Consider the following 23,786-nt stretch of genomic DNA (forward strand, 5'->3'; position numbering starts at 1 on the left):
TCTTTTTTTTCCTTTTTCTTTTTCTTTTTATTCCCCAAAAGTCAATGTGCCTTTTTACCATTTGACCCAAATTATTGTGTGTTTGATGATTCAAATAATTTGTACATAAATTGATGTTGCAACCATTATTCTAGACATTTTTAATTTCATTCCCCCACATTTTGGAAAATAATTTTTATATTTGTAAGAATTTCAGTGCAAAAAAAAAATTGCACACAGTAACATATACAGAGACATATGCTGTATTTTCACTCACCAGGCTCCAGTGACCGAGGGTAGTCCTGGGGCGGCTGCCGCTCTCCCCTCATCTCCTGGGACTCTGTGGGTTTTGGCAGGTGGTGGGGGCTGAGTGCCGGGGAGCGAGGGGCAGCCACGGCCGGGCTGGGCTCAGCACAGGGTGTACAGGGCGTACCCTTGAGGTGGGACCGCGGGGCGGGTGAGCGACAGCAGGGTGAAAGACGAGAGGCACAGCCTCCCGGGGATGAGGAGGAGGGGGGTGTTTTAGTTGAGGGGCCAACAGAGAAAGGCTTAGTGTGCTTGGGGGTACGGAGCTCAGACGATCCCTCAACCAAATCAATGGGGGAATCCTCAGGTTTCCTCTGTAGAAACACAGGAAATGCAAAAGAGACATCCAAACCACGTTATTAACTTTAGAGACTTTACAGTGCAGGGGGTCATGGGGGGGTCTCTAACACTCTATATGCCTAAATAATTCCTTGTTTTCTCACCACTGAAATGCATTCATATTGAAAAAGGATGCTTTTCTACAGCATGGAGCTGGATATGATTCAGCCATTTCAGATTTCTCAGTACTCTTGCATAAGGACATGCACCAGGGATGCAGTACAAAGGGTGCTAATGATCCTCCATTCACATGCTTTATGCTCCATTTCTTTGTACAAAAGCAGGCAAATAATTGTCCCATTCCTGAACAGAGCCCTACTCTATTAAACTTGCAACATCAAAATGCGCTTTGAAAAAGCAAAGTTGCGTGTTCTTTTTGGTATAACTGCTATGAATTTCTGAGAGGAGGAACAGGCCTTTCACAACCAGGGTGTCCTGGGTAGGCATGTTGAAATACACTAGGCTTCAGTACAGAAATAGCCATTGGGAAATCACCCTGTGAGGAGTATGAGGAAATGAATCTAAGTGAATGGGTATCAAGGTTATTATGTTTCATATTTTAAAACAAATAAAACTAAGACTGAAATAACATTAAAAACATGAGTTTGCAAAAGAACAAAAACTTTACTGAAACTATGCATTTGCATTAAAATACAAATAAAAACACAATAAAATAACTTTATTTTTTGTATTTTAATCAATTAGGTGGTCTGATTATTATCTTCCAATCCTGACTTTATTTTAACAGCATATGTTGTCAAAAAGAACCCCCCAATAAGAAGTGGATTGACATGAAAAACGTCTCGGGTTACATGTGTAACCCTTGTTCCCTGAAAAAGGCGGAACGAGATGTTGCGCTGCTAAGCGCTACGGGGAACAATCTTGCATTGTGAGCAGCTGTGAATTTGTGTGAAACACGTCAATGAACATTGACCTGAATTTATAGCCTCGGCTGGTGAAGATCATTAGATGCACCTGTGGCCAGGCTATAAAATAGAGGCGTCACCAGCGTGTCGACAGATACCTTTTTCTGAAGAGCAGTCCTGGGACGTCCCAGTGCGGCAAAGCAGCGCAACATCTCGTTCTGCCTTTTTCAGGGAACAAGGGTTACACATGTAACCCGAGACCTTCCCTTTACAAAAGGCTTCACTACGATGTTGCGGTGCTAAGCGCTACGGAATATCCACGCCGCCGCACTTGGGGCTGTCCGGACCCCTACGGTTGTGCATTGTACTCACAAAAACGCGAGAGGTCTCAGACATGAGCTTGAGATGTCGACTCAAGGGCATAAGAGCCCGGAGTAGCATAAACATCTAAACCATTCAATTTTGATGAATGTGTGCGGAGAGGACCAGCCTGCCGCATCACAAACTTGTTCAGGCATGAGCTGAGATGTCGACTCAAGGACATAAGAGTCCGGAGTAGCAAAGCATCTAACCCATAAAGTTCGATGAATGTGTGCGAAGAGAACCCTATCGCAACACAAACTTGTCATAAAAACTGATGAATGTGAGCAGAGCGGACCAGCCTGTCGCATCACAAACTTGTTCAGGCATGAGCTGAGATGTCGACTCAAGGGCATAGGAGCCCGGAGTAGCATGAACATCCAAACTATAAAATCTGATGAATGTGTGCGGAGAGGACCAGCCTGCTGCATCACAAACTTGTTCAGGCATGAGCCTGTCATAAAAACTGAAGAATGTGCGCGGAGAGGACCAGCCTGCCGCGTCACAAACTTGTTAAGGCATGAGTTTGGGATGTCGACTCAAGGACGTAAGAATCCGGAGTAGCAGAAACATCTAACCCATGAAGATTGATGAACGTGTGCGGAAAGGACCAGCCTGCCGCATCACGAATGTGTTCAGGCACGAGCCTGCCATAAAAAACTGAAGAATGTGCACGGAGAGGACCAGCCTGCTGCGTCACAAACCCGTTCAGGCATGAGCTTGGGATGTTGACTCAAGGACGTAAGAGTCCGGAGTAGCATGAACATCCAAACTGTAAAATCTGATGAATGTGTGTGGAGAGGACCAGCCTGCCGGATCACAAACCTGCTGCAGAGGGACCCCTCTAGCCAAGGCTTTAGAGGCGGCGACCCCTCTGGTGGAGTGAGCCCTGACACCTACTGGCGAAGCTTGACCGCGCGCCTCATAGGCCAGGGCAATAGCATCCCTCACCCAATGTGACATAGTCTGCTTGGTAGCGGCTGCCCCCCTGTTGCGGCCCCCAAAGCAGACAAACAATTGCCCAGACTTACGCCATTGGCTAGTGCGGTGGACATAAGTTTGAAGGGCACGGACTGGGTAGTCCATGAAGACTTTCCTGCTCCGGCGTTAAAAACGGCGGGGAGCAGAAGGCTTCCAGAGTGACAGGGTGTAGTGTCGAAAAAGGCACCTTAGGAAGGTAGTCAGGATGAGGATGCAGGATAGCTTTGGCCATACCTGGGGCAAACTCTAAACAGACAGATCCTGTAGATCCCCGATTCTCTTAAGAGAGGTAATCGCCACAAGAAAAACCAGCTTGACAGTCAGAATTCTATCAGACGCTGACTCTAGAGGTTCAAAGGGGGTTTTGGCCAGACCCTCCTGGACTATTGCTAAGTCCCATGAGGGAGTTCTGGTCCTAACAGGAGGCCTCAGTCGCCTGGCTCCACGAATGAAGCGAGCGAGTAGAGGGTGCCTCCCCAAAGGCGCCCCGTCCATCAAGGCATGGCAAGCCGAAATGGCGGCCACATAAACCCTGAGAGTAGCGGGGCATATGCCTGCTGACAGTTTTTCCTGCAGAAAGTCCAGAACTGAAACAATTTGGCAGTTAACTGGATCTGCACCATGTAAACTGCACCACCTTTCGAAGACACCCCATTTATTGGTGTAGATTCTTCTGGTGGCGGGAGCCCTAGCACTAAGAATGGTCTCGATAACTTCAGGCGACAGCCCTGTGTTCCTCAGTTGGTACCCTTCAGGGGCCAAACATGAAGTTTCCACAATTCGGGCCGGGGATGAAATATTGTCCCCTGTGCCTGAGACAGAAGGTCCCTCCTGTCCGGAATCGCCCAAGGCGAGCCGTCGAGGAGAGATATAATTTCTGAGAACCAAATCCTGTTCGGCCAGTGAGGCGCTATCAGTAAGAGGCAAGACCCTTGCTGGCGAACTCTGGATAAGACTCCCGGGAGCAGAGAAACCGGGGGAAAAGCATAGAGACACATTCTGGGCCATGTATGCGCCAACGCGTCCAGACCCAGGGGGGCTGGGTGACTCAGAGAGAAGTAGAGGGGACATTGCGCAGTCTCTTGAGAGGCAAAGAGGTCCACTTTTGCTCTGTAAAATCTCTCCCAAATTTGTTGTACTACCTCGGGGTGGAGTTTCCATTCGCCCCTCGGTATGTTTTGTCTGGACAGCAAATCTGCTCCCACATTTAAGCGTCCAGGGATGTAAATTGCCCTGAGTGAAAGGAGCTTGCCATGGGCCCAAAGGAGAATCCGACGTGCCAGCAAATTCAGGTGGCGAGAGTGTAGACCTCCTTGACGGTTTATGTAGGAGACTGCTGCTGTGTTGTCCACCCGCACAAGGACATGGCAGCCTCTCAGATGCCGGAGGAAGTATTTCAGGGCCAGAAATACCGCCATCAGCTCGAGGCAGTTGATGTGCCAATCGAGCTGATGACCCTCCCATTCCCCTTGGGCTGGACGACCACTTAAGATCGCACCCCAACCCGTCAGGGAGGCGTCTGTCGTTAGCATCCTGCGACGACATGACGCACCGAGAGTGGGACCCAAGGTAAGGAACCGGGGTCTGAGCCACATAGAAAGGGAACGAAGCACTCGGCGCGTAACCCTTATTTGCCTTAGGGGACTGGCCCTTGGATGAATTCCCCTGGCTTTTAGCCACAGCTGAAACGGTCTCATATGGAGAAGGCCCAAAGGAATCACCATGGACGCAGACGCCATGAGACCTAGTATTCGTTGATACTGATGAACAGTGCAACTTTGACCTAGCCTAAGATTGCTCAGGGAGTTCTGGATGGAGCTGACACGAGCGGGAAACAACTGTGCCCGCATCGTGAACGAGTTCCATGTAATCCCTAGATAGGTAATTTCCTGGTTTGGAGCAAGAACGCTCTTCTGGACGTTGAGTCTCAGACCCAGAGAACCTAGATGAGCCAAGACGATATCCCTGTGCTGAACTGCCAGTTCTTGAGATTGTGCTAGTATCAGCCAGTCGTCTAAATAATTCAGAATGCGGATGCCCTGGTGTCGCAAAGGAGCCAGTGCTGCATCCATGCATTTCGTGAATGTGCGGGGTGATAGGGCTAGGCCGAATGGAAGAACCCGATACTGGAAGGCTTCGTCCCCGAAAGCGAACCTCAGGAACTTCCTGTGCTGTGGCAGAATTCCAATATGGAAATATGCGTCCATAATATCGATCGTGACCAGCCAATCGAGATGTTGGATCTGAGACACGACCGACTTGACAGTTAGCATCTTGAACTTGAACACCCTGACCGAGCGGTTCAAGCCTCGAAGATCTAGAATCGGACGCAACCCCCCACCCTTCTTGGGAACCAGGAAGTATCTGCTGTAATAGCCTGACTCTTTCTCTGGAAGGGGAACATGTTCTATGGCCCCTTTTGCCAAGATTTTGCAGTTCTTTCCACAGTAGACATGCATGCTCCGGTCTTACGGTAGTGGGAACCACGCCGTTGAAACGCGGAGGGCGGCGAGCGAATTAAATTCTGTAGCCTCTTTCTACTGTCTTTAGAACCCACATAGAAATACCTGGCAGAAGTTTCCACGCTGCCAGGTTCTCTGAGATGGGTACTAATTTCAACAATTCCTGTTGAGGGGGGTGTTGAGTGTTCCATGTCCTGGACTAAGGCAGGAAGCAACGGTACACCCAACTCTTTGGAAGCCTCTATCACCCGAAACACCAAAGGCGGCGGGAGTGAAGAGGTTTCGTGAGGGTATCGGGAGGGCCGAGTGGATGATACACGCGCCCGTCCGAAGGGAACTACCCTCACAAAGTTGGGTACAAGAACGTCAGGGCTTCTTTCTTTTAGAGATCACAGCCCTGAGGTCCTTCTTGGGCGGCTGCTGAGGGCTGACGAGCCTGTCCCCAGTCCCTACTGAGGGGAGCACGACTCGCCACGCTCTGTTTTTGAGCCTCTCTCCTAGCAGAGGCGGGCGAGACTGGGTGGCCGGCGGCCCCGCCCCTGAGTGCTGGCGAGGAAGAAACTGCCCAAAGGCTTCCTCATGGCTTTTCGCCTCCTGGAATCTGGAGATAACCGTATTCATGGCGTCTCCGAAGAGACCAGAAGGCGAAACCGGGGCATCGATTAAGAAAACTCTGTCCCTATCTCGGATGCCTGACAGGTTAAGCCATAAATGCCTCTCCGTACTGACTAAAGCGGACATAGACCGGCTCTGAAAAGGCCTCTTCGTCGAGAGTTTCACCCGCACTCAGATCTTTTAGCAGGTCAGCCTGGTACGCCTGTAACACAACCATGGTGTGCAGCGCAGCACCAGCCTGACCTGCCGCTTGATAAGCCCTCCCCACTAGCATGGAGGTAGTCCTGCATGGCTTAGAGGGGAGAGCAGGTTTTTTCAAGGACAATGCCGAACCCGGCGAGAGATAACCCGCAAGTGTCTCTTCGACCGGCGGCATCCTCGAATACCCTCGCGCCTCAGCACCCACGATAGTCAAATATAACGACGTCGAGGGCATGTGAACGTATAAGGGTTCCTCCACGAACGAGCAAGCTCATCGTGGAGGTCATCAAAGAAGGGAAGGGACTGATGAGGTGTTCCCTTCCCTTGGCCATCAGACAGAAATCTATCCTCTAATTTGGAGCGTTTGGGGGTTTCTTGGTCACGTGGCCAGTCTAATTGAAGTCTGGCCACAGCACGAGTCACCACATCGAGTAACTCCTCAGAGGATTTTGCATCATGTTTTGAGTGCTCTGATGTGGGTAACTCGAAATCTATAGACCCAAGGGAATCGAGGTCCCCCTCCTGAACTGAAGAGGCGCGGAGCGCGCTTCAAGAACACGAGAAGGACCAGCCGGATCTGGGAGAGAGTGGGCGAAAGGGACGCACCCGTCTCTCGCTCCTCAGCCAGATCCATACGAGAGCCCCACAAATGCAGTGCAGGTGCTGGCTCTCGGAAGTAAGCGAGGCGAGCGCGAAGCATCCCGACCGAAAGAAGGTCACAATGCGCGCACCCGCCCTGCCCCAACGCGAGAGCCGCGTGCTCTTCCCCCAAACAAACAAAGCAAAACTCATGCGTGTCCTTGTCCGTCATGAGACGTTGACAAGGAAACACGCATCGTTTGCTCTGTTTCTCCGACATTCTCTCTTTTTTCTTTTTTTATATAAATATATATACTCTTTCAGAGCAGAGAGAGAAAGAAAGTTAGTTCTGCGCACTGCCTAACAATTTCTAACTCCTAACAAAGAGGGAAGAAAGTTTTCTAGCAGGTTGTGAGACACACAGCATAGTATGCTCTGAATGAAAAATATCTGTTGACACGCTGGTGACCCCTCTATTTTATAGCCTGGCCACAGGTGCATCTAATGATCTTCACCAGCCGAGGCTATAAATTCAGGTCAATGTTCATTGACGTGTTTCACACAAATTCACAGCTGCTCACAATGCAAGATTGTTCCCCGTAGCGCTTAGCAGCGCAACATCGTAGTGAAGCCTTTTGTAAAGGGAACAACCAATCACAGTTTACTTGTTGCATTTTCCAATTAAATTGTGTCTTCATAGGCAGATGGAACAATTTGTGGGGATGAAAAATGTACAGTATATTGACTATTTTTTATTCTCATTTTAATTTTATTTATTTTTTTAAATTATATTGATTTAAATTACTTTTCCAGGCCTAGAAATCATTCTATGTAAATGTCCTGACATTTCCAAGGAATTCCCTGATGAACATTCCATGAAATTGGATATTTTCAAACCAGAATAACTCTGATGAGTATGAGTGCATATGCTGAATATGCAACTTTTTATGCATGCACTTATTTAGGTGTTGTAGTGTGAGTGTGTGTATGTTACCTGTGAGTGACTGTGTCTGTGCACTAGCTCCATCACCTGCGCTGCACGGTGCTGCTGGTGCTGATGCTGCTGCAGTGCATATAGTTCCTGTTGCCGTAGAAACTGGGAGCGGGAATAGACAGCGGGATGCTGCATGTGTGAGGCGGGCCCTCGGGCTCCGTAAACAGGGGGCCACAATCCCTGCTGCTCCATTACATCTACAGAGAGTGAGAGAGGGAAGGAGAAAGGAATGGGAAAGGAATGAACAAAGGTTTTTCACTTGCCTTAAGGCAAGTCGCACTTATCGCTCTGAAGGCCTATTGATTTACGGCTATAAGATTCCACTTCTTTTCTGTCCTTCTTTTCTTCCACAATTTTTTCTTTTTTTTCTTCCATAAAGTCATCCTCTATCCCCAAGACAAAAACTCACATACTCATATTTCCACATCTCTTTCCTCATCTCTGCATAGAGGCCAAATGTAGCTAACTCAACCCACAGGCAAACAGTGGCATGCAAACCACATCCTCTTTGCATTGTCTGTCACTTGCACTCACTTTTAGGCCAGCCGTACTTCGGCAGATTAACGCAAAACGACGGTCACCAGTGAGCTCACCAGCCACACTTGCCTGATCTCTGGCTCCCAAACACTGCAGTGGCAGTCAAGACGATTCAGCACTGCTGTCTCAAACTGTCACATGAATGTGGCTCTTCTGACAAGCCCTGCCTGACAGCATGCTGAGAACAGGCAAGAAAGGTCCACTCCCAAATGGCTCACTCATTCACATGAGCTTGGGTTGGGTTATAATGCATCTGTAAAAAGGGTTAGGTGATGGGTGTTGCCCTTAAAAAGGAGCACAATTGTTATACCCACAGACAAATTCTTGAGGAGGGAAGACTCGGATGCATTAAGGTCACCCATAGCTTTAGCCTTAGCTGTCTGATGCATATTGCACACAATAATGGCAAGCTCTAGATAAAATAGGCAGTTTCTATCTGATTGGTTGGCTTTACCTTACTTCTAGGATCCCATAGACTACCCACAGAGCATTCAATAAGTGTCTGATGCATATTCTACACAAACATGGAAAGAGCTGGCTAAAATGGTCAGTTCCATTCTGATTGGCTGACTTTATGCAACTTTCTGGAGCAAGAGATTATTTATTTTTTACGTTTTTTTATCAGTCCATCTGGAAACAAAGTCATGTTTACAAGGTTGGTATAACGAGGAAGAACTAATCACTGGATTAGCCAAGGTTTGTCAGGTTAGTAGCATCTAATCTTTGAAAGATATAAGAGTTCTCATTGAGGCACTTACTAGCAAGTTACCTAGATATGAACAAACAAAACTGAATATTTCATTTAGTTTGCTGAGTATTAATTTTGGATTGACAAAAATCACACAAAACTCCACACACATTCAGAGAGTTTCAGAGCCATTATTTGCCTTTTTTTTCCCTCCTGTTGAAAAGGCAAAAACATGTTTTCCATACAACCATTCATCCACACCTGTCTATCATTGTGGTATAATCCATTTCATATTATCCAATAAACGTGCCCCTAAACAGTGCTTTAGCAAATTGTGGTTGGCCGTTTTACATGTTAGTCAGGCAGTCTCTTCCAATGGGTGGTTCTTGACCAGAATAAGCTACATTGTGAACCAGACCTTGTGCCACAAGTCAAAAGTATGGCAAAACTACGTCACTCATGAAACTACGACCCTCGCAGATGCACTGTTGTGCCATTTTGTCACTAAACAAGGATATCGGAGTTGCTTTTGAAGGAGAGAGACATTTGTGAACCAAATAGGAAGGATGGAGTTAGGTAACGGGGGAGAGAGAATGTGTAGAGGGATGAAGCGCAGCTGTGCAAAGCACTTAGTCTCAGCCTTGAGCCTCAGCCCACAGAAATTTAAACACAATATGTTTTTCTTTCAGCCATTCGGTTTTGCATGCTGCTCATTCTCCACCCCTCCTTCCCTGATGTATGACAGGGACCTTTGTTTGGGAAAGATTACTGGGACAGGGTTATGCTTCCCTAGGGAGGGATCCAGTGGATGCGCTTCCCTTCTTTGTTGCAGAAAGGGGAGTGTGACGCTAAGGAGCAGAGAGCTAATTAAATTTCACAGCCAGTGTGGGGAGGAGGAACAGAGGCGTACAGCACAGCACAGGACAGCAAAGCACAGCACAATACAGCAAAAAGCCATGCAACCATGCGCAAAACGCCATGGCACAGTATAATATGGTGGAAAGACAAATCAAAGCAAAATACCAGTGATAGCAATACAACACTATATAGCACGGCATGGCATGGCACAGTGATACACTTTAAAACTATGCAAAGATGCATGTTCAATGCTCAGAAGGCCTTGAACATTACACCATAGAATGACACAGCCCATTAACTTACCCTAGTCTTTCTTTTGGTTTAAAATCAACATATAATCTAAATGGACCATATTTACTTTCTTAATTCATGTTCTTGGTCTTACTGTGCATAATTCATCAGTCAGTTTATTTGTCAAAATGTAATAACTTGCTCCCCCTAAAAAACAAATATACTTTTCCCCCTTATGTCATCTAAGCTGCCCAGGGTTATTGGATAATGTTAAACAATAGCCAAACAACTGTTTAGAATATGTAAATTAGTTCATTTAAGCAAACTTGCAATCAGGTGTGGCTCCTTTCTGGTATAGAAAACCTACTTTTCACAATCCAATTTCAAATTGCCAAAATCAAATCTAAAAAAAAAAAAGTTTTCTCATTGAATATCCTGTATCACTCATAAATTACATCACAATACAGAAGCAAAATAGGTTGCAAATACAAAAAGTTAACAAAGAACAAAACAGCAAAAACCAAATACACCATTTTTTATCTCTAAATTGTTACTTTTCTTGTGGCACACACCACCTAACGTTCCACACAGTGCTACAATGGTGACACATTTCTAGAACACACCTGGACCAATTCTGCTCCCATACAAACACTAACATATTCATACAAATTTAATCTGAACCAACAGACCCTGAAACCTGCACCCACACAGTGACTTTAGATCTCCATTTCTCTCGCTCCCACAGGCTTATCTATGCATACGCCCTCCACCCCACCACACACACTCAAAGTCAAATACGCAAGCTATCTACTTGAAATGATAATTTGTTTAAACAGTTTGAATAATTCCTCTTCGCGCATTCAGAGTGTGCATTAGGGCCGCTTGTGAAATCGTTCCCATTATGTCCATACTACAATATGCTGTAAATGCCTGCTTGGCTTAGTGAAGCATTTCACAATAATGATTACAGAATAATACAGGGGCAAAGAGGGGATGAGATCGAATCATGCTGAGGGGGGAGGGACAGAAGTCCCAGATGGTGAAGGAATTCAGTGCAGTTCCGGAATAGAACAACTGGATAGACTGACCACCGATTACAGGGGGTGGCAGTTGTTAGCGGTAATTGATGTAACAAACAGGCTGTTAAAGCCCTTTCATAAATCTGTTGCAACTTAACCACACAAAATAAATACATTTTTGCCCTAAGGCTATTCACACCAAAAACAATGTCAAACCTTTGACATTCATTGATGAAAGTTCAGATCACTGAGTAATTTGCTCAGCAAATGAAACAAAACAAAAACTCAAAAACAAAAATAAAACAAAAGCACAAAATCAAAACAATGTCATCTTCAAAACAACTTAGCCACAAAAATAACCCAAAAACTATTGATTATTGCAGTATAATATTTTGGACTTAATATTTTTTTTTTAAATGTATGTTTATTTATTTTTTTATTCTTTATTAGTGCTGAAATATAAATACCTTCAAACCATAACATTGTTACTACATCAACAATTCCTGGGACAACCGCAAAATGCCACAAACACAAATTTTGGGCAATTTACCAAGGTGATGGGTGGCAGGGTGGGCTGCTGGCTCGGTAGGCAGTACCACCAGGGCAGCGGAAGGATCCTGAGGCAGAGGCAGGACTGGTTGCAAGGGGCTGGGCATGGTTGTGGAGAAGCCTGGGGTCAGGTTCTGGTGCAATGCTGCATGACTGAGACCTGAACAGAGACAGGAAATTCTGCTCAGTGATCAAAGACTTAGGCTTGAGTTTCAATACTAATAGACCTAATTCACAGTAGTGCCATCTTGGAGTTTTGAAGGGAATGAAACATGTGAGGGATTTTCTTACAGCCTCTTCTATGAAATGCTATCAAAATGCTCCTAAATCATATCTAATTTTCCACAACTCTGGAGTTTTTTGTCAACTGAAATTTCTTTGAAAGATATTTTTTTTTCAATAATTCAACAGCGGAATGATCCAATAACACTTTAAACAACTGTACGTCTGTCCCTCACAGCCTCATTGTCATTCCTGTCAAAAATCAAAGATGGCACTGCTGTGAATAAGGTCTACTCATTGATCATTAAAATTAATAAAACAATACTTGTAAAACTATGACATGTAGCATTATTTGTCTGTTCAACAAGACAGTGAACTATGTTGTCATCTAATAATAAAACAGCACAAACAGATGGTATTAGCTCACCATAGGAGTGTCTCATCCAGAGGGAGGGACTTCCTGTCCGAGGCATCCAGTGATGATGGGCGGGGTGGGCATGAGCAGATGGCTCAGTGCCTAATTGGCTACTGCCTGGAACAATAAGGTGCGAGGTCAGATCTCCATGGCAACTACTGGAGGGGTGGATCCTGGCAAACTCAACTCTTTCTTTGTTTTCCCTGAAGGAAAGAAATAAAAATGGCAAAATGTGACTCTCTAAGAGAGAGATAAGAACTACAATGCAACATGGGTTCTCTACAATGCAACTACAATGTAACTTTGCAGGTTAAGTCATTAAAGGGCTGGTCTTTATTTAGATACAGGTAATCATGGTAAATATGGCAATTCTATCAAATATGATAAGTAAATAGCACGTATGTCTGCATGCTAGACTACTAAATAATTTCAAATTGTAAAAGTTATGGCAAAGGATTCTGTGATAGCAGTGTTGCAAATTCACACAGTTCAATGTGGTATTAAGAGTCAGCTAACAGCCATACCTGAGGAGGAGTTCTCTCTCTCGGTCGAATGGAGGAAGTCCAAGCTGTCCCTCATACACTGTTTTCCGTTCATCATCTACCTCCCGGTCCAGCGGGTACATGGGGCGTCCAACACCTATCAGAGAGCAGTTAAGTACCACAATCTGAAAACCTACTACCGATCAAATACCCAAGACTGTCCAGCGCCAAAAGTTTTGAGGGCTGTGTCCAAAACCTTCCTACCCAGTCAATCTTAGAATTAACAGACAGCATTTTAGTAACAAGGCATCTTTAAAGGTTTCAGACCACCTTCCAACGCATCTAGTGATCCTGAACAAATTTAAGTGAGCTTTAAAGATAACCAAGTGAATACTTAATGACTACAATGGTTATTTTTTAGTTGAAACTAAATCACAAGTTGCTCAGACAGCATTTTGATCTTTCAACCAATATCTTAGGCAATGAAGCATACATCTATGCTGCCTTCAAAAATCGCCAGATGGAGGCATCTCAATGAACATCTCAATGGCCAGGATGTTACACAGGCACTGGATTCTGACATGTTTTGATGCCCTCCTTCCTCAGTATACTGCCTAAGAAGGCAGCATTTTTCAGATTTCGGGCACAGACAAGGTGTTTCTACTGGGCTATAGCAAATCAGTGTATAAAACAGATGGCAGCTAGCTGTCCTCCTGCATTCATGCAATCTTGGCATATGCTCATCGAAGCAGATATTATACATTGTAGCCTATTGAAGATTTAAGAGCATTTTGACAATGACTGTAACACTCAATATGGCAAGACTACACCTAGAACATTTCAGAAATAATCTCCATGTTGATGTCTATGCAATGTATTGATTAACAACCAAAAATAATTGGAGACCATAATTAAGTTTTAAAAGTTCATCAAGTATCTCTAGTATACTGACAAATTAAAAATAGCTTGTTAGAACACACATTCGTACACACAGACTAGACCTCCTGATGGCAGCCACTTACCCTTCATGCTGGGCATCACTCTGCTGTGGTGGCTGTGGGTGGGATGCCCGTCTGGCAGGCGACACGGGGGCTCTCTCTGCCTGGCAACAGCCACTGCTATCCCCACAGGGGGCAGCCGCACCTCTCCCTCCCCTTGAGCTTCCCCTGAGTCCTTACCCATCCGCTCCGAACGCTCATTCTCCACGGATGATGAGGCTCTCCTGGGGGGGAGGGTCTGCTTCACCTCCTGCAGCGCACAGCTCGAACTGCTTCCACTTTTGTCGTTTCTCTCACTCCTCTCCCCAGTTGCTGACCCCTGCTTGAGGCAGCCCAGACCACCAAATGGGCTCTTCTGAGAGAACAGCAGTGGTTGCTGGCTGCTGTACTTCATCAGACTCCTCATGGCATTGCTTTCAGGTCCTTGGGAGCCCAACGTGGCCTCCTGTAGGGTCGTTAGGGGTGAAAGAGTTCCTTGGACCCCACGTGAAGTCTGGGAGCCGGCACCTAGAGAGTTGTGTGCCTTGTGCTGTTCTTCATCCGGCCGAGTCTGGTGTCCACGCACTCCCCAAGAGGGAGGAGTGCCAGTCTGCTCTCCGCTGTATTCTGTAGTCCTTTTTTCTTGCACATTATTGCTAGGCTCCATCCCGCCAGTGCTAGTTCCATTACCGTGCTGCTGATGACGTATCCGTGCAACTCTCTGACTGTTCCTTTGAAGACTACACTCACTCTTAGTTCCACCTTTACCTTCAGAAGAAGCCCTGTTTGATGGACCTGAGTGGGAACAGTCCCGAAATGGTGGAGTGCTGGCATATATGCTACTCTTAGCTTGGTGGCCACCCTTCGTCCCCAGTGGCAGAGAAGGACGAAAGGCATCAGATTCCTCATTGCCATCCAAGCTACATGACCTAACCGAACTGGGTAGCTGATTTTGTCTGTGCTGAACCTCATGTGTGCGTGAATGAAGGCCCGGGGACCAGTCTGAGCTCTTGTCTGCTTTGCCATAAGCATTTTGCTGTTGGGAAGATTTTCTTTGGCAGCTACTAGGTGGAGGCATTTGGGGAGGTGCAGGAGGAGCTGCTCGACTTCCACTGCTACTCCTCTCAGGAGTTTTGGTTTCTTTCCCCATACCTCCTCCAACACCTCCCCCAGCTGCCACCATCCCACCTCCTGTACCTCGACAGTGAGGGTTTCCTAATTGAAATGGTCCGCTGGTTTTGTCCCTCAGCGGCCCTACGGAGGGCACAAAGGTAGGCCCCATTACCTCAGAGTCCCTGCCTGCTCCAGAAGCCAGGCTCTTTTCCTGAGCAGAGGGCATGGTGAGTGGGGCAGGGGGAGGTGGGCAGAAGAGATCTGGATGGTGATGATGAGGATGGTGATGGTGTGGATGACTTGGGTGGAGCCAGGATCCTCCTACAGCAGAGCCAATGCTCAGAGGAGGGGGTATGGAGTAGGACATTGGGTGGGCATGGCCTAGCATGGCACTGTGTCGAAGACAGTCTGAGGGTGGCTCACTAATTCGCATCTCTCCACTGACCCCCTCCTTACAATAGTGACCTTCTCCACTTGGCTGCCGGCCAGTCCCCAGACCCGAGGCTCCTGGTCCTACACAACTGGGCAAGGAGCCCCTGGCTGTTGCCCCTGTGTCAGAGCCATTCTGGGTCTTTGTGCTAAGCAGGCAAGAGCTAAGGTGCTTGGGGTCGTCTTTGTTCTGGAGGTCCTCTTCTAAGCTTTGGGAGTGATGGTGCTGGTGGTGATGAAGGTTGGGAAGTGGCTGGCCATGGTGCTGGCGATCCTGCTTAGAGTCCTGTTTACTCTTTTCTTTATCTTTTCCACCGGATCCTACTCTTCGCTCTGCTACACCTGTCTCTTTGGAGCTCTTCTGGGAATGTGCGCTCCCAGAATCCCTCTCCCGGCTACAGGAATCCAGCGGATGGGTGGGGGCGGTCCGAGATAATGGTGGGAAGCTGTGATTGGTGGAGAGAAGGTGGGGTTGTGATGGGAGGCCTCTTAGATAGAAATCTTAGGAAAGAAAAAAGAAAGAACGAAATGAAGGAAGAAAGTATGAAAGAAAAAAGGTGATAATCCATAATTTAAAACTTAAGACACAAATATGTTCATATGCAGACTGATCATTGTAGCTTGACAGATAAAATGGAACCTGACTCACCTTTCTGAGTGTCATAGAAATGCTGTCCATAGAGTACACTGCTGTTGCCATGGTGATCCAGGGGGCTCATAGATAAGAAGGTGGGGGCTAGACTCCCTGAAAAGCGGGGATACCCTGGGGCTGAGAGAGAAAGAGAGAGAGAGAGAGAAAAAGAGAGAGAGAGAGCGCAGAGGGGAAGAGAACATTGTCAGCATAAACAAACATAACAAAAGAGAGTGACAGTTTTGGCCTTTTGCTGTACTATGGCTGGACACAGGTTCACAAAGCCCTACAGCACGGCACAACCTTTCCCAGAAAAACCCTGCACAAACAAATAAGTTAATGTCTTCACTCGACATTTATGAGTACCTGAGTAGCTCATGTTTACAATTCATTTTTTTTCTCCCCTTTACTCTCCATTTTGGAATGCCCAATTCCCATTGCACTATAAGTCCTTGTGGTGGTATAGTGACGAGACCTGGCGCGTGAGGAGGCTCACTCTATTCTCTGCGGCATCCACACACAACTCATCACGAGCCCCACCGAGAGCGAGAACCACATTATAGTGACCACGAGGAGGCTAACCCAACATAACTCTACCTACCCTAGCAACCGGGCCAATTGGTTGCTTAGGAAGCCTGACTGGAGTCATTCAGCACAATTTTTACAATTACTTGAAATTACAGCTTTTATAGTACATTTTAGAGTTGCTTGCAAGAGCTTGCAATTGCTAAGGCAAGCATCACAATTTCTCTTGCTCATACTGCTAATTTTAAGAGACCGCACTGCAACACCCTGGCAACTGCCAAATTATATCACATAATTTATTAGAGTTTTGTTTGTGTATTCATATATATATATATATATATATATATATATATATATATATATATATATATATATATATGGATACTGTATACTGTAGATGGGGATATCACATAATGCATTCAGTCTATGCTACACAGACACACAAAAACACAAAATAAAACCAATGCAAAACGCTCTTTTAAATAGTTATGACCACATCCCATGGGTTGAGTTCAGAGGAAGGTAAACAGCCTCTTTGCTTGACTTTGCACCTTCAAGGACATTCAACTGTGTCCTGGGATAGTGAAGGCTACAGCGGGGGCAGCAGTAGGATGTTTTTATGTGTAAACTAAGCACATGGCTAAAACCCAACCACAGAGAAGCAGAGGTCAACGGCCAGGCAGACAAAGTTCACACTCTTAACCCGTCCACAACACATAGCTATTATAGCCATCTGTGCTGTGTGTGGTGTGTGTGGTGTGTGTGTGTTCCTTTCTGTCTGTTAAAAAGAAGTCTGTATGAGTGTTTCTAATCTGTGTAAGTATCCTGTTTTTTTTTTTTTTGGAGAGCGTGTTGCTGTGTTTGTGCATGTATTTGTTTGAGACACCCTTCAGTGTGTCCTTATACACTGTTTAATTGAATGCAGTTAAATGTTTAACAGTCTGGGCCAAAGTAAACAGCAGTCCATAATGTTCATCCTCAGCATTCCACATAAATATTGTCCCATAGCCTACAAAACACACATACACTATCATGACCCAGTCAGCCCTGACACAATGGAAAACCCTGGAAGAGAACCAATTGACATGTCATTCCTTCATAATATCTTGGAGTGTTTCAACTCCAAGTGCTGTAGTTCCTGTATTTTAAAGGGCTAGTTCACCCAAAAATAAAATGTCTGTCATTACTCACTCATCCTTATGTTGTTCCAAACCTGTATGACTTTCTTCCATTGAACACAAAAGGAGATGTTAGGCTGAATTTTAGTCTCAGTCAACATTTACTTCCATTGTATGGACAAAAAAGATGCAATGAAATTGAATGGTAACCGAGAATATAATTCTGCCTAACATTTCTTTTTTTTTTGTTACACATTAGAAAGTATAGTAAGTCATATAAGTTTGGAACAACATGAGGGTGAGTAAACGATGACAGATTTTTATTATATATATATATATATATATATATATATATATATATATATATTTTTTTTTAACTAACCTTTTTAGAGACATTTAGGTAGCATTAATAAAACCTTTGTAATGAGCAAGATGGTGAAAGTGAGAACGGGAGATGTGAACGAATGGTTGTTAGTGCAATACAGACAGAGCATATCATTTTGAGAGCCAGATTATGAGAGAGACAAGTAGTAATTGTCTGTATAGGTACATATGTGAGTGTCAATGAAGGAGAGATAGGGAGTGAAAGAGAGACAAAAGAAGGAAGGAAGGAGACCTCCCCCTCTCTCTGCCTCTCCTACTAATTGACACCAGTGGAGCATCCTGATGACAGTGACATCACAAGGGAGTCCAGATGTGTAATATCAGGCATTCTGGCTGCACTCATTTCCTATAGCCAGTGAAATTCAATTTTATCTACACACACATGTGCACTGCACACACTCTTGCAGCGGGTGCAGATACACACACACACACAGACACACATATTCACTATAGACACACAAAGAAGGAAAGAGAGATAGCAATGAAAACAGTACAGTTATCACATTATCGTTTGTAAACGTGTGTATGCCCCTGTTTGTGTATGCTCTTGTTTGTGTGTGCGTGCGTGCGAGTGTGCATTTAAGCTTGCTGGTGCGAATGAGAGAAGAGGACAAGAAAATAGATGAGACAAAAGGAGAGAAGGGGAGGTGAGACAAGAGGAAAATAGAGAAAATGAGATGGGATGAGTGGAGAGGAGCAAACGGGAGGCAACAATCACTATAATCTCTCCCTTCCAAAATAAATTTAAATGCCAACAATTAGAGCAGAGCAGCACGGCAGTCTGAAAGCAATCACACTCTAATGATGAGCAATAAACATGGTCCAGCACAGACTATTACAGGCTAGAGATTCCAGCCACAAGGTTTCACTGAACACCCTTTACCTGGATGCCACATAGATAACACACAAAGCAATAAAGACAGAACTCTTATTCTAAAATACAGGTCCACAGTCAAAATGAAAATTTTATTCATCTAAATGATGAATGAGAGAGTAACAGGAGTTCCCTCTGCCAGATCAAACTGGGATTTGGGTAAGAAGCCAAGGTACTGTTTTTATTCTGTAAGACTAAGAGGCAGTGAAATACAGGTGGGGAGTGTTGGATTGGGTCCCAAACAAAGTCAAATAGGATCTGTGGTTGTGTGTGAGGGAACGAGCGAGAGGCCACACAGGACTACGTACTCTATCACACATAGACAGACACACTCACACTCTATGCTAGCACACACACAAATTTGTTTTTATGTCATTGTGGGGACTCTCCATAGACTTCCATTCATTTTAAGGATTTTATACAGCTCTAATGATCATTTCTATCCCCTAACCCTACCCCTAAACCTAACCCTCAAAGAAAACGTTTTGTTTATTTACATTTTCAAAAAACATCTTTTAGTATGTTTAATAAGCCATTTTCCTCATGGGGACCGCTGGCTGGGCTTCAGGTTTTCCTATCCTTGTGGGGACATTGGTCGCTACAATGTAGTATAAACATGTACGTACACACACACACACACACACACACACACACACACACACACACACACACACATTAACACTGGTGAGAACCAATGTTTGCTTTAAGCAGGACATTTTATCAAATTATTAGCTGCTATATATATATATACATACACACACACAATTTTTGGCACCCATTTCCTGCCGAAATCTGAATCGGTCGTACCAGTCAATCTGCTGTCATCTTTAAGCAGAGCTCCTACTGTAATACAACACCAGCTTCTCCAGCAGCCAGGACACAATTATATACCTTTACATGCAGAGCACAATACACCGCATCAGATTACAGCCCAAATGTGAGATGCATTTAGTCTTTATCCATTTTAGCTTGTTTTAATTTTAACTTCATATTTTATTATTTTATTTTGAGTGTTGTGTTTTTAATTCAAAAAGTACATTCTATTTTTCTTATTTGATTTATACTATTGTTTATCTGATAAGTGCAAATATATCCTGAAATTGTATTGATAGTTCTATGCACTATTGTTATTTCAATTCAAATAACTTATTTTGCACTGCTCTGGCAATACAAATGTACAAAAAATGTACATTAAAATTCAGAGAGAGGTAAAATATAAGAAAACAAGGCTAACTCAAATGTGCCCGTCTAATCCTCTAATTAAAGCAAAGCGAGGAAACGAAGCAGGCAGATGGAGGGAGGAGAGAGCAGGACAGAGCAGGAGAAGAGGAGGAGTAGGGGAGGGGATCTTGTCAGCTCTGTTAATTGCGAGATGTGCTGAATCAACGGCTGCAGAATGCAGCCACAGAGAGTGCAACAACAACAACAACAAAAAAGATGTCATGCACAGCCTGAAATGACTTATTGCTTATATAAAACAGTCACAACAGCAATATGATATAAGACACCAATGGTCAATTAAATAGTTATATTGATTAATAATAATAATGAAAATAATTCTTCTGCTAAGTAATATAGCCAAAAAGCTGCTCTGTAGATGGTTGGCAAGCAATGCAGTAAATTAGTGTATTAATATATAATATGCCATCCCAGATGTGCTTCGATTTACGGCTCAGAGTGAGGCCCAACCAATCAGAATTTAGTATCTATCCGATTTGTAAAAAATAAAAGGAAAAGAGATGAAAAAGAGCTAATGAGATATGATGGCCTTTCGATAATCAATATAAAGAGAAGGTGTTAGAACCTCAAAGCGACAAACGATGGGGAAAAAGGTTTAAAAAGGAGGAGGGATGGACAGGAGGTGAAGAGTAAAGAGGAATGAACAAAAAACAAGTCATGTAGAGGAAGAGTGCTTCAGGACATCAAGGAGAGAGAAGTATAGAGAGTGAGAGATAAAAGAAAAAGGACAATAAGATGGGAGTAAAAGAGTGTATGTGTATGAAAGAGGGAGAGGGATGGAGTCTCGGATGGCAGATCTGTGTGTTGGCTGGCCGCCAGACACTGGAGTTTGGCCAACTGGCAGCTGGCCGATTGGGGCTTCCAGGATTCAGTCTCTAAAAACAATCATTTGGAAGGAGTGTGTATGTTTGTGTGAGTCGGGGGGAGAGTATGAACATATATTTGAGCGGGTGTACACAAGCTACTGTAACCAATTATTTTCCTCTTATGCTCTCATTTATTACGAAATATACAAACTGTCTCCGTGTCTTTTCCCAGGCTAAACACCCTCCACACACACTCACAGTCACTGCATGAAATGTACCAAGCCAAGCCTGGCTTCCTCCGCCAGCCGGGACTTCAAAGGTGATCCCTCTCTGTTGCTCTGAGCCAACTCTCTCTCTCTTTCTCTTTCCTTTCTCTCTCTCTCTCTCTCTCTCTCTCTCTCTCTCTCTCTCTCTCTCTCTCTCTCTCCCACAAACACACTTACAAAGTATAAACTCTTAATGCTTTTTCTTTTCTACCTGCTCTAGGCATTTTACATTAACACCCAGAGTAACACTCAATCATGCGGTTAAATATTTTGCTGCACAGAACACTTGTTAAAAGAATTTAGAGTGTGAAAATATGTGTGTATGTATGTGAGTGTATGAATAAGAGAGAAAGAAAGAGGATAAATACAAGCAACCTTTGGTCAGGCACAATCACAACCTGATGTTCCTTAGAGAGATCACACAGCTGGGAAAACAGGTGACCAGTTTGCTTTGAAAATTGAACGTATGCATACACACACTATAACTCCAGTTTTACATGGAACCATTCATTGAAAATGGTAAAAAGAGAAAAAAAAAGAGCTCTATTCTATCATATATCTACTTCAAATCATCAAACCAAAATACTTGAACCACAAAAACTATTGTTGTTTTTTCTATTGTGGAACACAAAATAAGTTATTAAGGAAACTCCAATGCTGCTTAATACTTCTAATTAAAGTAGAAGTTAACTCCATCTGTAAAGCTACCAAAAGGGCAAAATAAAAGTAGTATGACTTAGTAATATTCCTTCTGAAGTAACATGATAGCTTTGTGTGAAAATATAAGTTGCTATCCTCACCCCCCATTCATTCATTCATGTTTTTATTTGTTGTCAATTATTGTTTTTTTGGAACTTGACAGTCCCAGTTACTATCCACTTATTGTATGGAAAAGTGCAAAATGAACATTCAGCAAAATAACTCCTTTTGTGTTCCATGGGGGAAAATCTTACATGTATTAAAAACTTTTTGAGTACTATTACTGTAGTACTATAGCACCATGCACCTCAACTCACACATAACTGTTGGGACCCACTCATTATTGTTTCTCTGTTTGTAAGAAACATAACACATATACATACGCCAGTGACTGATTTGATTTGTCTGCCACAGGGCGGTTGGGTGAGTTATCTGGGTATCAGTTAGGTTGTCCTATTTCTAAGAGATGATTACAAACGCATCTCTCACACACCCACCTCACACACAAACACACACATGACCGGGATAGATAAAGCAGGGTTTGAAAAGTGGGGCCTGACCACAAACGGTTCATAGCCAAAAGAGGATCCGAGGGGCCAACAGACAGGGAGGACACACATACACACACATGCTCAGCAGAGTCCGGAAGCCAGCACCTCCCTGTGGTGATGCTTTTAACCCTCAGCATCTCTCAGTTAAAACTGTACACACGTACCCACACAAATACACACACAGATGCACGCCCCATGTGTGAGTGTCGGTTGTCTGAGCAGGAAGTAGACCGTTGCAGTTGGGTTTAACCTTAAGGGTCACGAGACCCCAGGGCCTGGCTGAGGAAACCCCACATCAACCCCCCAAATCTGAATATCTCACAGCAATATTACAGTTGTTTGTGTATGTGTATTTTTGTATATACCATAGAAAGGAAGAGCGGCAGAATGGCAGTTAGCATGAAACAAGGTGGGTTCCTTGACAATATTTTTGACTGTTCAGGGATGGTAATGCTTACCTTCCTGTGACGTTATCGGTCGCAAAGAGCATATTATGTTATCTTGTCATATTACACGCTCACTGAACACTTTATTAGGAACACCTGTACACCTACTTATTAATGCGATTATCTAATCAGCCAATCGTCTGGCAGCAGTAGAATGCATAAAATCATGTAGATACGGATCAGGAGCTTCAGTTAATGTTCACATCAACCATTAGAATGGGGAAAAATGTGATCTCAGTGATTTCGACTGTGGCATGATTGTTGGTGCCAGATGGGCTGGTTTGAGTGTTTCTGTAACTGCTGATCTCCTGGGATTTTCACACACAACTATCTGTAGAGTTTACTTAGAATGGTACCAAAAAAATCATGCAGTGAGCGTCTGTTCTGCGGATGGAAACGCTTTGTTGATGAGAGAGGAGAATGACCAGACTTGTTTGAGTTGACAGAAAAACCTTGAGGCTGATGGGCTACAACAGCAGAAGACCACGTCGGGACTCATTTGGACTACAGTGTTCCTAATAAAGTGCTCAGTGAGTGTATAACTGTACGCTATGATAAACAATCTCAGTGCAAGCCGCAGTCAACCAGACCACTGCATGTAATACATGTTACATTTCTCAGCAATGGACTAGATGGACCAATGACATTGGTAATTTGTGATTACAAGAAAGGACATAGTTTGGAACAAAACTGTCCATAAAAGTGAGCTAAATCTTACAAAGCCACCCTTTGAGGACAGTCAGGGTTGTCTTAAATTGGAAAATGTATAAAATAAAATAAAATAACTAAATAAACTGCTGCTAAAATTGCTAAAAGTTTTCTTTTAGAGTTAGGATGTGGCTTAGGGTTAGTCTGTAGTCATTATTAATAGCTTTATATAATAAACAATAAATGTCCATGCTGCACAGCAAAGGCAAAACGCAGAAACTACACACTTTGTCAAAATTGGGTAATCACCAAAATTGTGTCCTGTGACAGATGGGTTTGACTCAACTATGCTAAGATTCAGAGTCAAAGTGTTACTTTTTGTAATCCACATTTATCT

At 44.3% G+C, this 23,786-nt stretch overlaps 1 protein-coding gene across 1 annotated transcript in view; it reads right to left on the reverse strand.

Moving 5' to 3' along the window:
- The window catches only part of bahcc1b (BAH domain and coiled-coil containing 1b), a 120,709-nt gene that overhangs the window by 43,744 nt on the left and 53,179 nt on the right, over positions 1 to 23,786 (reverse strand). The window contains exons 4-10 of the mRNA XM_052102799.1: positions 15,852 to 15,971; positions 13,706 to 15,703; positions 12,726 to 12,840; positions 12,214 to 12,404; positions 11,566 to 11,724; positions 7,683 to 7,879; positions 257 to 599 (exon numbers count right to left, since the gene is read on the reverse strand). Of these exons, the coding sequence (XP_051958759.1) occupies positions 257 to 599; positions 7,683 to 7,879; positions 11,566 to 11,724; positions 12,214 to 12,404; positions 12,726 to 12,840; positions 13,706 to 15,703; positions 15,852 to 15,971 (3,123 nt within the window). The remainder of the gene's footprint in view (positions 1 to 256; positions 600 to 7,682; positions 7,880 to 11,565; positions 11,725 to 12,213; positions 12,405 to 12,725; positions 12,841 to 13,705; positions 15,704 to 15,851; positions 15,972 to 23,786) is intronic.

This window comes from Xyrauchen texanus, chromosome 33 (genome assembly GCF_025860055.1).
Source record: "Xyrauchen texanus isolate HMW12.3.18 chromosome 33, RBS_HiC_50CHRs, whole genome shotgun sequence".
Lineage (NCBI taxonomy): Eukaryota > Metazoa > Chordata > Actinopteri > Cypriniformes > Catostomidae > Xyrauchen > Xyrauchen texanus.